Source organism: Dermacentor albipictus, chromosome 4 (assembly GCF_038994185.2).
Source record: "Dermacentor albipictus isolate Rhodes 1998 colony chromosome 4, USDA_Dalb.pri_finalv2, whole genome shotgun sequence".
Classification (NCBI taxonomy): Eukaryota; Metazoa; Arthropoda; class Arachnida; order Ixodida; family Ixodidae; genus Dermacentor; species Dermacentor albipictus.
Window position 1 is genome coordinate 157,101,497 of NC_091824.1, and position 15,999 is coordinate 157,117,495.

Sequence of the window (15,999 nt, forward strand, 5' to 3'; positions counted from 1 at the left end):
TTTGTTCTTCTTTTCGGATTTTTATTTGCAACCCGTGGCGAGGAGCCTCACGTGCATGCGAGCGCGAGCGTACGCTGTTCGCGCGCAGCGAAGCATGGACGGAACGCGCGGAGTGATAACTTGACCGAACTTCTTGCGTAGCTTCCACAGCGTTGACGTATGAAACGGAGTATTGGGGGCTCCATGATTGGGGGCGAGGATTTAGGCGAGGAGTTACGGAGTCGCCATCTGTCGGAAGCGCCGCCCTTGCATAATATGAGGGATCACGCGGCGCGCTCCTCATAGGTTTTGCTTACGGCGCTCAATAAAAACAGCACGCGGCAGGCCTAATGGACATTTATGTAGGTGCCCTCAAAACGAAGGAAGTTTTTGACTGTCGATATAATCATCTTGGACAAACGGAAAGCACAGAATCGTTTACAGACGCTATCTCTTCGCCGAATACGTACAGTGAACGCCACTGCGCGCAGATTCCGCGATGGCCATCTCCCGAACCGGCTTCTTGCGTGAAAGGCAGGCAAACGCTGAGAGTAAGATATGTGAAATATGTTCTTATAGTAGGCTGTCTGTATAACCAAATGGGGCATAACAGAGTGAAGCCTCAATGCAGCGATCGCACGGGTTCGCGGCGAGCGACTGCACGTCTACCTGCATGTTTGCGCACAATGTTTTGCTTTCGCTGTGAGCGCGTTTTCGCACCGTGCCGTGAGCTTTAGGTCGCAGCGTATCAGCATTTGACAGCACACTAGCAACCATTGTTGTGCGGACGCTATCAGAACTGATGGAGAATAATTTCGTTATAGAGACTTCGACGCCTACGGCGACTGTGATGTGCCGTCGCAACGGTTCAATCTTTTTTTGTCTTCTAAATCCTTGGACATTTCTATATTATTTCGCAAGCTGCGTCGCACCGTATGTTTATCGGCCTTCTCAGCGTGCGATTTCCCTCATGCTTCTTTTTCGTAATCCAGTGCATTAATTCATAACACAAACATGACCATATGTCATGCCTTTTTTAAATGCGCTTCTTACCGCTCCCTTTCCATTCCAGTGAACTTGCCAGAATCTACTATCAACAAGTTCATAGACATAATAAAGCGTCATAACATTAGCCGGGCAGCGGGCGAGCGTCTCAGTGCGCGTTTTCTGCTACTCACCGAACATCGCGCAGTCCTGGCGCCGTAGCAGAAATCTTCCTCGCATCTGTGCTTGCTTCATACCCAAGTTGTAGCCGATGGCTGTCTGCCGGTTCTATGTTTCGCCAGCCAAGCTTCAAGCTGCTCCTTACCCCGCGGCTACGAGTGAATAAGGCTGACACCGGGCTCCGTTGCATACGTCCGGCACTGCCGCACAAAGCAGTAGCCTAACGCTAGGCTAGGCTACAGCCACTACCTATGATAGTACTTTCAAATGTTGTCAAGTAGACACACAAGGCGGTAAAGCCTCACCGCTTAATCAGAACGGCAGCGGTGGGACTTTAAAGGGCCCCTGAAACGGTTCGGACAAATTTTGTAGGCGCGTAGGGTACAGCTCAAGTAGAACATTCACACCACAATTTTAGTGAAGCGTTACGTATTAATGGAGTTGCAAGCGATTAGAAGTTACCCTCCTCCCTAGCTATGCTTTTCCTCCTCAACTAGCTCGCCGAGCGAGCGGCGCTGCTCCGCCTTCACTGGTTCAGCGTCACGATGCGACGTCACATCGTTCACTTCCGGTTGTTTTGGAGCACGCCCCCTCCCGCGCGAGACCTCTCCGCTAGCCGCTTGGCCGTCGCAGCGTGCGTAGCGAGCATTCTGTCGTAGCGCCGAACGTGTCCGGTATTCCGGTAACCACAGGCAAGCTGGTCATTTCGGCAAATGACTGGAGGCATAAACTCAAGCTGATGAAGGAACTTTAGCGTAGACGTACGTGCGCAGCCTGATCGGTCTGCACGGTCCAGACACTTGCTTTAACCAGTCAAACAAAACGCTAATATTGATCTAACCAAGTGTAAAACATTTTAAACATTTATAAATCAACGTGTTGATGATTGCACTCCTGCGAAAAATACACACCAGCACCAAAGAATACACTTCTTTGCTGCTACTGTGTATGGTTGAGCTCTGTGTCACCAGGTGGCTGCACCGTGCAGACCATTCACATTTGCCTCCCGGCACAGTCAAGCGGCCAGACCCTGTCCCCTTGCGCTTGCGTTTGCCCTAATACCGGACTCGCGAAACGCTATTGCGTTAGTAATCTTCCTGTGTAAAGTGACGGCCACAAACGCGCAAATCCTGGCGCCGATCGGATACCGGCAGTCCGATGCGCAGCAGCCAGTTCGCTTGTATACTGCCTTGCAGAGGGACACGATGTCTCAGCTTGAAATATTGCCAGTCGCTAGGTTTGCAGTCCACAAGGCAGCAAAGTCGAATCATAGTGCTCACGAAAAGACTGAGACCGACTCTGACCGCGGAGCTCTCGTCAAAATGGAGTACGTTGTAACACAAGCAGACGACACTTTCTGTGTGCCGCAAGTGCTGAAGTGTACTGAAAAATTTTATATATATTTTTTTATATTTGGGGTTTTACGTGCCAAAACCACTTTCTGATTATGAGGCACGCCGTAGTGGAGGACTCCGGAAATTTTGACCACCTGGGGTTCTTTAACGTGCACCTAAATCTAAGCACACGGGTGTTTTCGCATTTCGCCCCCATCGAAATGCGGCCGCCGTGGCCGGGATTCGATCCCGCGACCTCGTGCTCAGCAGCCCAACACCATAGCCACTGAGCAACCATGGCGGGTTACTGAAAAATTGTTCTTGCGCATTCTCTTTATGTTACTTTCTTTTTATAAAAACAAATGAACTAACATTCCAACTATTACGAAGATTATTTTTTTACCATAAAGTTGGAAAAATCAATCACGCGCCCTGGTCAGCCAATCAGATAGCTCACCCCACTGACGTCATATGGGTGATTTCCGTCATACGGGTAGGGGCGGCTTAAAATTCCGCCGAGCAGCGTGCTGCGATCGGCAGTGATGTGCATTTTTAAAACCTTATAATAAATTACACGCTTTACGCATAGCACTTAGATGTGTCAATTAATGATCAGAAGAACCTACTGTAACGACTCAGTACGTTTGTAGAAAATCGTCAAAACCGTTTCAGGGTCCCTTTAAGCTTCCGTTTTCAGCTCGCTTCGCCGCTTCCAAAGCAGCCGACGCGGCAGCTGTGTCCATGTGATCCCTCATGCTACGTCGCGCCGACGGTAGCGCCAGGTTTTCCAGTGGTGGAGCTCGCCACCATATCGAGCATATACCGAGGGCCGACTTTCTGCGCTACCCATACGCTTTTACGTCACCCGCATTCACGAAGTGAAACTTTTTTCGTGATCCTTTAAGGGTTTTTTTTTTATTTTTGCCTGTTGGCGAGTGATCTTTACCCCACTAATTTCGTGTTTCGCGGGATCAAACAGATTGCGGATTATTCGACAAGAATTCGCTAAAGAGGTGCTAAGGTAATGAAAATGAAATGATCGAGGACAACGGAGCATGTTATCACAGCGCAGGTTCATAAATGTTTCTGTTCATCATAAAAAGAATGCTGACAATCTTGGACGCTACAACCACGGAACAAGCAACAAACAGTTTTTAGTGGGCATAACTCGTCACCCTGCAGTACCGACCAAGTGATACCCTTCTCTACAGAGTCTGCCGTCGCACGGTGCCGAACATTGCGAGTGGCATCCATGCCTCCGTGCCTCTATGCTGTGCAACATGGAGGGTTCTAAGCGAAGCGCTTAAATTATTTTTATATACGGCAATATTTGTCGTGACTGTGTGCGTGTCTGTCAGCCTCCATTATCCCCTCTGCAACGATTGCCCATCTGATTTAAAACGTCAGAGAATGCAGTCTCCTCCCTTTTCTTATTTTAGTATGCGAGAGTGTACTGGTGCTTTCTTCCTCGAGGCGGTGAGGCCCCGAGGTAGGCTCTCCAAAGAGGCGGCCAGGCCCTACATTTTCCCTGAAGAAGTCTAGAAAAGCACGTCAAAGCTTATGTAACCGTAATGTTTACCAAGAAACGCTGGCGGCGAACGCTATGCCCTGTTGTGACGTCGGGGGTCCACGCGGCCAACGAAGTTTCCATTGATGGTGTGAGCTGGGAGAAAGGGTTCCGAGCGACGCTTAAGAGAATAAAAAAAAAGGACTATATTTCAAAAAAGTACATGGTTGAGTTTTACAGCACGGCTCCAACTATCGGAGCTGGTGGTGTCGATCTTAGCATGTCCGGGCACCACATTGTTTCCGATGCGTCTTCCTCCTCAGCTTGTGCTGCACTGAAGAATGCCGCAAGCGAGGCTCTGGACTGAGGGCTGTTCCACCACACCACCCTACATGAAAATAAATTTTCTCTCTCCTCAGCCGTCTGGATCCGCTTTTATGCCCTAGCCACATTGTCACTGCTCAGTCGCCTCCCCCAATCCGGCGTTGGAAAACTGGTGCCATCAGGAGACCAATCCGGCGTCGGGAGATTGATGGCGTCAGGAGGTCGGTTGCCCTTTTCCTCTAAAGGGAGCTTGGTCAGAGACGCACGCACATCACTCATCTCCGGCGTGGACAGGCCAATTTGGGCTGCTGACAGGGGTGAAGAATCGTAGAATGAGGCGTGACAACTGTAAGTTGCTGAGGTGGCATCCCCCACTCTGAAGGACCGCCGGGCACAACAGCACGCAGGCAAGCTTTCTGGTAGAAACGCGGCCCCTTGCATGGGACGATCCCGGAGGTAGTGCACAGCCGCGCCAGAAATTTACATAATTTTCAGGTTTCTGCTATTGTTTCGCACATTTACTATTTCAGTCTGAGAAGGTTTAACATAAAAGACATGCACTGTTGGTGTTTCGTTTCATGACATTTGTTTGTGGGCTGTTTTTCTCAAAATTCCGATGAATAACTTTGTCAAGAATGTATGATGTGATAAAATATTATAAATTCTGGGGTTTTACATGCCAAAACCCCAATCTGATTATGAGGCACGCCGTTGTGGGGGACTGCACAAATTTTGACCACCTGGGGTTCGTTAATGTGGACCTAAATTTAAGTACACGCGTGCTTTCGCATTTCGCCCCCATCGAAATGCGGCTGCCAGCGCCGGGGTTCGATGCCGCCACCAATGTATGACAAGGCATGAACAACTTAGGTGATAGAATCGTATGGCAATATAACCCGCATATACCGCATGTCATATAGCAAGGCGTGGGGTTTATACACACAGGGTCCATTATGAAAGTAATGTGCATTTTCTGGGAAAAATAGATTTATTGACCGGACCTGTACAAAAGGTCAAAATTCTTCAAAATACTCTCCCCCTGCATCAATACACTTGCACAGATGTATCTGCCATGCTTGGAATGCACCTTGAAAGTCCTTGACGGGAATGTCTCTGAGGAATGCTGTAACATGCTTTTGGAAGTTTTCCACGGTCTCCCAATGCTTTCCCTACAGCGCTCTCTTCAGTCGGGGGAAAAAAAAAGTCGCACGGAGCCAAGTAAGGACTGTAAGGGCGATGGGGGACCACCGGAGTGTTGCTCCGGGCCGGGAAGTTGGTAACAATGAAGGATGTGTGGCTGGGGGCATTGTCATGGTGGAGCTTGACCATGTCTTTGGTGTTAGCCCTCAGGTGCACGACCCGGTGTTTCAATCTCATGAGCACCTCCAGGTGAAAGGCCGAGTTGACAGTTTCTCCCTGCGGTACAAACTCAAAATGGACGATTCCTTGGGCTTCAAAGAAGACAATGAGCATCGTTCTGATGCGAGACTTGCTCATTTGCACTTTCTTGGGGTGGGGAGATGATTTTGTGTGCCACTCGCTGCTCTGCATTTTCGATTCTGGGTCGTACTTGAGCATCCAGGATTCGTCTCCGGTTACAACAGAGCTAAGAAAGTCCAGCTCATTTTGAATCAAATCCAACAATTTTTGACAGCTCAAAACTCGAAGTTCTTTGTGATCTTCTGTCAACACTTTCAGCACATGCTTCATGCAGACCTTGCGCATTTGCAGATCCTCGGTCACTATGCCATGTACCGCAAATGTGGACATGTGTAAGGTAGAACCCTCGCCACATTTGCCGACCAGTTTTACCGCGCTCCCATGGATAGTTGTGTCATAATAAAATCATGCGCATTACTTTCATAATGGGCTCTGTATACCTAAATATAGACGTGAATTTCCGCTTACGGGGACGCCGGTGCCAGACGCCTAAACAGCATTTCTGCGATACGGGGCCCTTAACGCTATCGTGTTAATATCCACTGTCAGGGTCAGACTGAACTTGTGCCATGTACACGTTTACAAGTATTAATTCAATACAACTATGCTTTGTTTCCTGTGTGTTGCATGTCTGTTGTGTCTTGTGTGTGCATCACTTCATTTGTCATAGCATTCATGTAAAGAAGCTTGCAGGGAATGCCGCCAGACAAACATATATAGTTTTTATTAAAGAGCCCCTGTTTCTCTCTTTCCATATCACTTTATTTGTCCTCAAGTTGAACCCTGTCACGTGCCCTTTCAGGGTGAATGATGCTCTAGAGAGAGATGGGTCTCCCCATACAGCACAATTGTCTGCATGAATTTGTGGAATCTATAAAAAATAGAAAAGAAAAGAAAAGGAATTCAATTTATAAGTTTGAATACGGAAAATTCCCCATGATTTTTGGTTTAACCATTGAATGATAACTTCATCAAGCCCTAGCTACAGTCGCGAGATTTATGAGCAATACCATGACAGCGAAAAAGAATGCAGGCAATGCAGAAACCACAGAAAGTGTAATGCATAAATTACTAAATGTGACTGCATTTGTAGCCTCCACACTTCTAAAAGTTACATGGCTAATGTTCTAACAAAGTCTAATATGGTGCATCCTATCTCTTATATGATTAGAAAAAACATTAAGAAAACTGCTCTTGGTATTGTGTGATGCTGATTGGACAAGAGCTGGATCATTCAGAAAACAAATGGCCAAGGCACAGAATGTGGCAAATTGACCTACCTAAATTGCATCATGTAAGTATACTGCTCAAGCATAAGCTATGAGATAAAATGTCACTAGTGAACCTGAATATTAATTCTCAGATTTACTAAAACATTATGCACAAGAAATTGCAAATGTGCGGGACTGTTCTCTCCTGCCTACTGACAGCATTTTCAGTGAGCATGTGAACTAAGGAAATGACCTCACCAGTATCAACAATTGATATAGCCTTTAATCACATGAGCATGCAGCTCGACATGATGGCTGAATGTGCAGCTGCTAGACATGAGTGTCATCGCAGTTGCCTTCCCTAGTCGATTCGATGCCAAGGTTCTCGTTTGTCAGGAAACTGCACTCCTTGAGGTCCAGTATACCACGGTACGTGTCCTCCAACGTCACTACTGATGGTATCCTGTGAGTAAGACAAAGGAGTCAGCTGTCACTGCACTGTAACTTCTTTGGGAATAGATTACTAATGCAGCAATGGCAATTTTCACGCTGTCAAAATGAATAAACCTGGCCTCTATAATGTGCAAGGAAAAGCCAATATGCCACGAATGTCAAACAATCATGCTTTAAAGGGACACTAAAGCGAAACAATAAATTAGTTTAGACTAGTGAATCATTGTTTGAGGACCCTGCAGGCAGTCATTTAAAAAAATAGTTTGATTATTAGATGAGAAAATGAAGGTTCAAGTATCAGTATTTGGATTTCGCGCCGACACCCCAGCGCCGGTACGTCAGCATGACGTCAGGGATACCGAGGTGTGTTTTCGCATTTGGGCCACGTTGGCTGAATAAAGGTTCCAGAAACTTGCCATGTTGAATATTTGGTTCCTTTAGAACACAATGTAGTCAATCTGTACTGCTATATGTAATTAGTAGGCCCTAGAAGATGCTATCAAAATCCAAGGCGTCACAGCCCCCAGGTGTGTGAACTTAAGTAGGCGTCGCTACCCGTATTTAGTTGCGCTTTTTCTGACTTACCAAACATCATATCGTTGTAAGAGTGGTGTTTTTCGTGTTGTAGAACGGTAATTTACTGATGCAGATGAACTCATTTTTCACTTTAGTGTCCCTTTAACATTACTGTCTGCTACTGCCACTAACATTTTTGGCAAGAAAAAATACAAAGAACTTAATTCAGCATTCGCTCCCCCTTTTCTTTATTGAAGTAAAGCAGCTGCAAGCAGTCATTTGTTACTGCAACAAATTGACATGCATGCATCACACAGAAGCTCCAGTAACCTTGTTCGAAATAAAGAGAGCATTATGGTGATGGTTGGCCTTTGAGAGCAATTAATGTAGCTGTCTCCTGTAAAGTTCTTGGAATAACTAATATGACATCCGCAGTTCTGTAAAAAGTGTCCACAGGCAAGCTTGAGTGGCGAGCATCGTCCCCATAGTGAGTGCCCTCCACCACAACAAGCATTCTCTCGCCCTGTGGTTTTTTGTATGCAGCATGGGATGTCTGTTCCTTTATTGATGGTTAGCGAGCTCTCGAGCTATTGCATTAGCGCGTTCATTACCATGGAAAGAGGCGTGTCCAGGCGTCCAGACGATACGCACCCTGTGTAACGCTGTGGGGTGTAATGATGTAAGGATGCAGTGTGTGTAGGGTGTCGCCCTCAGTGACCACTGTGATAGGTCCATCCGGCGCCGGCATGGTTGAAGCGTGTACGATGGCTAGGGCAATAGCAGCCTCTTCCGCCATGCCACTGTCCCGCGTGTTGAGCGTGGCCGAAGCTCTCAGAATGTCTGCACTATCTAGTATGACTAGACATAGGGCACGTTTCTGTGGGTAGCAGGCCATGTCGGTGTATAGGACTGGAGTGCTTGATGTGTCATCGCCAAATAGGCGAGCCAGGGCTTGTGCTCTTGCCTTTCGTCGACCTGTATGACGGTCGGGGTGCATATTCCGGGGAATTGAGAGCTCGCTGCATGTGCATGCTTCTAATAGGCGATAAGCGAAATGCGCTGCTCTTCCCTGCTGCAGACTGCGACCATAAACGTTTTCTGGCCACTAGATCCCATGTGAACAAGAAAAGGTGCGAGGTGTGCACAATCGAGATTCGTCTCATGTGAAGACAACGACATGCACAGTTTCTTATTCCAGTACCACCAATTTTCTGCCCGGGTCATCGCACGCTGCATTCACAGCCTTCGCGGCCAAACCTATAGCGATAAGCATCTGTTTTGCAGCACATGGTGCGTACACTCTAAAACAAAATTACACCCTTTGGTTTGTATCTTGCCTCACAACAATAAACGTCGTCTGTCTTGCCCGCATTTCCTTCCTTTAACGCTGCGAGCACGGTACTTCCCAGTAACGAACGGCATGCGCATTATCATAACGACATAGCATTCCCGACAGGAAAGTAGCGGGCGTGGCGTTTTCAAGAAAGGAAATGGAAGCAGGGCAGATAACGATTATTGTTGTGTGGCAGATACACACCCCAAAGAGTGTACCTTTGTCTGAGAGTGTAGTGACGTTGGTAGCGTACTTCACGTTTTCAGTAGGCGATAATCCAAACGCGCTGCTATTTTCCTGCTGCAGGTGGCGCGATGTAGGCATCATGTTACACTTCGTCGGCATCCGGCATCGCCCACCAGCTCGACTTCGTTTCGGTTTTCCCGTCACGCTCTATAAACACCACACAATATGAAAACAACAAAACGTGTCTCGAAACGCCGGAGCACCACTGGCTCAATTCGCGTCGACGTCTCGTTCCGCAACGATTTGCATTACGTAGATATCAACATTAGTTGAGTCTGTCAAATTTTTTTTTTTTACTACGGATTGTACGTTTCCCGGTTAGTACGTTTTTTCTCGCGGCTTTTTCCGAAACGTATGAAAGGAGCTTCAGTGTAATTAAAGAGTGCTTATTCTTGACTGAATGAATTTGTATTGAGTATCCAAGTCAAAATTGTATTCAAGAATTTAGTAATATACCATTAAGCTACCAGTTCAAAATCATAGCAAGAGGCAAATGATTTTTGAAGTTGATGAAAAAAGGAAGTGATATCAAGAAAAAGGCATAAACAAGGCATGGCTTTAAAGCCACGAATCAAAGAACAGATGGGGTAAATATTAGAATGAAGTGAAACGTGCTCATCAAGAACAGTAGCCTTGTACAAAATGGGCACATGGCTAACATGATTAAGCTACATTTAACGTTGCTTTCTCATACACCCCTAAATTGGCTGCCTTTTAAGCTGACATGTTTAAGTTACATTCAGGAATGTGTAAGGCACATGTAATAGAGGCTTAATTCCATCACCAGGGAAGATATAGTACTCACCTTTCATCGCAAACTCTCTTGAAGGCCATGTTCACTGCACTCCTCATCAATTTTGTGGCAAAGTTTTTGCAGGCCTGCAAGTTATATATTATTCATGTAAAAGTCCAATACATAAACGATCATTTATGTAGTCGGTCATCTGTATTTCATCATCGATTACAGCTGAGATAAGACAAAAAGACCAGCATGTAAATATATAAATAAGTATCTTAATTAACGATGCAACAAATCTATTTTTATTATTTTAATTTTTTGGTTTAGGCCAAAACATCGAAAATCGAAACAAATTTGTTTTGCACTATGCACTTACTCAAAACTGACAAAACTGAAACAGTTGCCAAAAACACTTACTTTTATAGTTATATATATATATATATTGTTACGTGAAACTGAAGCCGAATACTATTTACAATTTATTTACAGGGAAGCTCACAGAGGCCAAAATGGCGACGCTATATCAAACAGGCACGCACGTCGTCTTTGTTCTCCTCAGTGCAGCCACACTGTGGCGGCTGTTTAGTAGCATCACCCCCGGCTGTAGAAGCACCGTCCCGGTGCTTAATCTACACATCCGCGGTGAAAGGTGTATGGTATGGTTTTAGTCTTGCCACGTGAACGATGTAAGTTGCAACTGATGATGACGCTGAGAGATCGGCGGGGATGATTTCATACGCGACATCGGTCACTTGTCGTACCACACGGTAAGGGCCAGTGTAGCGTGACAGCAGCTTTTCAGAAAGGCCCACACGTCGAACGGGTGACCAGAGAAGCACCAGAGAACCCGGAGAAAAGTGCATGTCAGGATGGTGGCAATCGTAGAGGCATCTCTGATGCTCCTGTGAGGCCTCGAGACAGGTGCGGGCGAGCTGGCGCGCGTGGTCGGCGGGTGCGATCGTGTCGCGGGCATATTCAGTGGCGGAATGTGTGGCAGAGGGCAGCAAAGTTTCCAAGGGCAACGCGGGTTCTCGGCCGTATATAGAAGATAGAATGGTGAATAGCCAGCGGTGTCGTGACACGATGAATTATACGCGAACGTCACATATGGTAAGTGAAGATACCAGTCGTGGTGGTCGGTCGCAACGTACTTCGAAAGCACGTCGGTGATGGTCCGGTTGAAGCGCTCCGTGAGGCCGTTGGTCTGTGGGTGGTAGGACGTGCTGAACTTGTGCTTTGTCGAGCAGGAGCGGAGGATGTTCTCGACGACTGCTGACAGAAAGTTGCGGCCACGGTCAGTGAGTAATTGGTGCGGAGCACCATGCACTAAAATGATGTCATAGAGCAGAAAGTCAGCAACGTCAGTAGCGCAACTTGTTGGGAGGGCTCTGATGATTGTGTACCGCGTAGCATAATCGGTAGCGACGGCGACCCATTTATTTCTGGAGCCCGAGAGAGGAAATGGTGCAAGAAGGTCTAGACCAACACGGAAAAACGGTTCGGGTGGGATGTCGATCGGCTGGAGACATCCAGCTGGAGGTGTGGAGGGCTTCTTCCGGCGCTGACAGGGCTCACAAGCGGCAATGTAGCGCCGCACGGAGTGGCGAGACCCGGCCAAAAGAATCGACGGCGTACACGGTCGTATGTGCGCGAGACGCCCAAGTGTCCAGCCAAGGGAGCATCGTGAAGTTGCTGGAGGACCATCGAACGCAGGTTCGATGGAATGACGAGCAGAAGGTCAAGGCCGTGTGGGTCAAAATTGCAGCGGCATAATGCCCCCTCCTTTTCCTTCGCCCGTTCTAACCTGCACCTCCACCAAATTAATGTTACGTGAAACTGAAGCCGAATACTATTTACAATTTATTTACAGGGAAGCTCACGGAGGCCAGAATGGTGACACTAAATCAAATGGGCACACACGTCGTCTTCATCCTCCTCAGTGCAGCCACACTGTGGCGGCTGTTCCGTAGCAATATATATATATATATATAATGCACCCATGTGCATGCCTAATGTGTCATATCAAGCATTTCCCAGCAAGTGGCGAAATGTAGTACTTACATCAGCCTTTTTATCAGTTACATTTCCTTTAAAATTAAGAAGGAACACAGGTGTGCATCTCTAGAGGTCTTTGCTTTTATGAGAATGGGCAAGCACATGGCAATAAATCCTGTAACAAATTGCACCAAAAAGTATGGGGCACACTTACAGAGACTATCATTTCCTCCACAACAGGTACATCGATTCGTGGCTCTAATTCACAGCTGCTGAGGTGGACACCAACCTGTTAGAAAGAGAGCACAATCTCGGAAATGCACCAAGTGAAGAAACAGTGAAGAAGAAACTGCCTGCAGCACTTTTCAATGTCAAACACATGCTCCTGAAAACCATGCAGACACATGCACATGGACACAAAAAAAAAGTGCACCTAGTGCTTTAAGTTTTAATTCTATTTGTATTGACACCACCAGCATAACACCTTATGATATTCATAACCCAATGATTCTGACAGAACTCAAAATGCATACTCTTCCATGCAGTACATAGGCCAAACACAACTATTTTATGCTGAATAATGGTGTGCCAAGCAACAAAGTATATAGTATTATAACTTTTTGTGAGCTTAAGTGTCTGTGCAGGCATTAGCTGTTTGTAGCAAATGTTCACCTATAGATTCAATGCCAGCTACCCAGTACTTTTGATTGAACCGTTGACTTAGTTGACTATAAGGCAAAAAAGAAAATTGGAAAACAGGATATGTGCATGCGTGGGCTATGTGTGCAATATGGTACTTCAGCTGATCGACGACTGTTGCTGTGGGTGAATCGTTTATAGTTGTAAATGTCATCAACAGGTCCACTGTAGCTTCCCTTATAAGTGCATATGCAGATCGGGACAAACCAGAAACAGATGGAGATGATTACCTCAGAGGCAGCCTCTCGGATGAAGGCAGCCCTCGGAGACAGTGGTAAGTGAATTTTCGCCTTGCGTGGCAGGCACTTTTCTGGTGAGGAGTCACATTTCAACACAGTATTCGTGCGACCATTTCGCTTTATCAAGGTTGCTCCAGCTTCCTGCCCCATCACATCCACCTCTTCCTCAACATTGCCTGTGTCGTCCTGGGCACCTTCCATGGTGCATGCAGCATTGGCAAGCCGTGAGACCAGCTCACTTGGCTCTGAGTAGCTGTTGCATGCATCAGCATCTGTAGCTGTGAGCAAGGAAAATGCAGTAATTATTATGCAAGTGACACATTTGGGTTGATACCTGGGGCTCAAGGTAACGGAATGGTTAAGTGCACAGTCCTGGAACACAGGACAAAAAGGCAGAGGGAATGGCATACAAGTGCAATGGCTGCCACTTTCTCTGGGTGAACATATCAGACGACAATCACTGCTGTGTGTCATCAGCTCTGTGAGTTAAAAAAAAAAAAGGGTGGGCGAGATCGAGCAAAGGAGGCAGATTTGGGTAGACACTTCAGCTTTGTCGTACAGTGTGCTCAATTGCAGTGTGGAGCATGCCATAACAAGGCAGAATTTACAATGCACAGCATAGAACGTCATCTGATCAGCTTGTGCTCTGTTCCCACACTGCACAGCTTTTCAAAATTTGGCATGGCTGCCTGGTTCATCAGCAGAAACGAGTCTTGGTGAACTGCACCAAAGGTTAGAAGCACACAGTGGAAACAGAAAAAGAGAGAGTATAATAGTGCAGACACACAAATGTGCTCTTCAAGAAGTGAATGTTTAACAATAATCTGTCACAACATTGTGCCATATCAGCTTTCTTCTTATATTGCCATCCTTGGGCAATTGTTTTCTTTTTATTTTCCTTTTTTCAATTAACTGTTCTGCCTAGATGTGTACTGATATACATGTATACTGTATCGCCCAACTGCCACGCTCTCAAGTGAGAGTAGCAGTATTGTAAATTAACAACAAAAAAACAAAAAACGGTGAAATGAAACAAGATACCACAAACAAAAACCAAGAACCCTGAAGTATCTAGTGGGGTCTTTCAATGATCTTGCTGTACACAATATTCAAATGTGTGATCGCCTGCTCCGTCCCCAACATGGTGCATAATGCATAGCACATGGACTGCAATTTTAGGGCATGGGCATCCTTACATGAAATTGCAACAGAAAGTTCTGCAAAATGGAGCAGCCTCGAGCTTTAAATGCATGAAATAGGCCTGTACACTGAACATGGTAATTAGTAAGTAACAGAATATCTGCTGATTGGTGAAACAGCCATATGCGATCTGCGTCTGTTCGCAATAAAACATAACTGCCAAGGCAAAGTTACACAATGTACAGTTGGTGAGTTTATAGAAATAAACATGAATTTTTTTTTAAAAAAGAAAAAGAAAGTGGTAATTGTACACAAAACTGAAAAGCCGTCTCAATACAGTCACCTAATATATATCTCTGAGAAGTGTGCACTGGCTGTACAATGTTTAATAAATGTTTATTGAATTTATTATGTCTATAATTTATCCCCACTCCACTTAAAAGCTTACAGTGTTTAGGAACATGTGACTTAAGGGACTGATAAGCTGCTTTTTTATTCCAGGTGCAAAGATAAACGAATGTTGAACTTCCAAGTACTTACTGCCAATTTCCATCTCTTCGATTTCATTATCAGCATCTGCAAAATGTACAAGGAGGATTGTAAGTGACATTCAATCACAGCAAAGGAGATACGATGCTTGCTTTTATAAAGGTAAAAAAATGAATGCTCAGTGAATAAGGGCACAGGAACCACTGTAACTGGCATTCTTGAACAAAAGAGGTGTGCTAAATGCATGTGTCCAAGAAAGACACTTTGACAGCAGTTTTTTCTAATTGCTGCAAAATGTCATCACTTAATTAAACCATGTATCTTGAAATGTTTGTTCAACTTAAGTATTTATTTTGCTTATCTTCAATACTGTCAGTCTCTGAGATATTTTCTACAGTGACTCTTGGGGCCAAGCCAAGCCTAGCCTTTGTGAGATTTTAAAAGCGGAGCCATAGCTTGCTTGTAATAAGATGATACTGCAGATGACTCTGCTGCAACTCAGTGGAGATGGCATTGAGCTGCTGAGCGTGAGGTTGTGAGTTCGATTCTACGCTACAGCAGCCGCATTTGGCTGGAGGCGAAATAAAAAACGCTCGTGAACTTTAATTTAGTTTTACGTTACAGAAAGCCAGGAGGTCAAAATTGATCTGGAGCCCTCCACTACAGTATCTCTCAACCTTGCAGTTGCTTTGGACGTTAAAACCTATTAATCAATAGATAGAGAGTTTTAGAAATAGCATACCTAAGGTGCTTTGCTTATGCAAAAATATAAACCTACAGAATACAAGGAAAAAAGTATACACAATATTCATATTTGAAGAACAGCATCTCATCAAGTTCACATACCAAAATGTCTAGCTCACGCATGTAGGGTTGCTACATTTGCTGAGGCAACATAATCTAGGGGAGAGGGAGGTAGGAGATCAATTGATTGACTGTGTTTAAAATCCCCCCGAGATCCTTCGACAGGCTCCCAAAACATGGCACTTTGGTGTTTTTGGATTCCGACCCTGTTGAAACGTGGCTACCTACCGAAACTCCAAATTCGTGTGCAGTACCTCAAACCAGAGGTGTATAACAGTGCTACATTGAAGTTTGGTCATTTTTCTCTCAACTACATAAGATTGCATTATATAAAGTTCTAGGCACTAGGCACTCTATTTACTTGAATTTTGAAGCATTGTATGTCAG

General features: G+C 45.6%; 1 protein-coding gene and 1 long non-coding RNA gene across 2 annotated transcripts in view; one reads left to right on the forward strand and one right to left on the reverse strand.

The window, feature by feature from the left end:
• The window catches only part of LOC135903764 (uncharacterized), a 60,424-nt gene that overhangs the window by 34,589 nt on the left and 9,836 nt on the right, over positions 1 to 15,999 (forward strand). Inside the window, exon 2 of the long non-coding RNA XR_010564925.1 lies at positions 14,821 to 14,918. This is a non-coding gene — a long non-coding RNA (uncharacterized lncRNA). The remainder of the gene's footprint in view (positions 1 to 14,820; positions 14,919 to 15,999) is intronic.
• The window catches only part of D12 (YEATS domain containing 2 homolog D12), a 32,684-nt gene continuing 23,907 nt past the window's right edge, over positions 7,223 to 15,999 (reverse strand). Inside the window, exons 13-17 of the mRNA XM_065434140.2 lie at positions 14,860 to 14,895; positions 13,171 to 13,457; positions 12,456 to 12,530; positions 10,313 to 10,386; positions 7,223 to 7,422 (exon numbers count right to left, since the gene is read on the reverse strand). Of these exons, the coding sequence (XP_065290212.1) occupies positions 7,290 to 7,422; positions 10,313 to 10,386; positions 12,456 to 12,530; positions 13,171 to 13,457; positions 14,860 to 14,895 (605 nt within the window). The 3' untranslated portion in view covers positions 7,223 to 7,289. The remainder of the gene's footprint in view (positions 7,423 to 10,312; positions 10,387 to 12,455; positions 12,531 to 13,170; positions 13,458 to 14,859; positions 14,896 to 15,999) is intronic.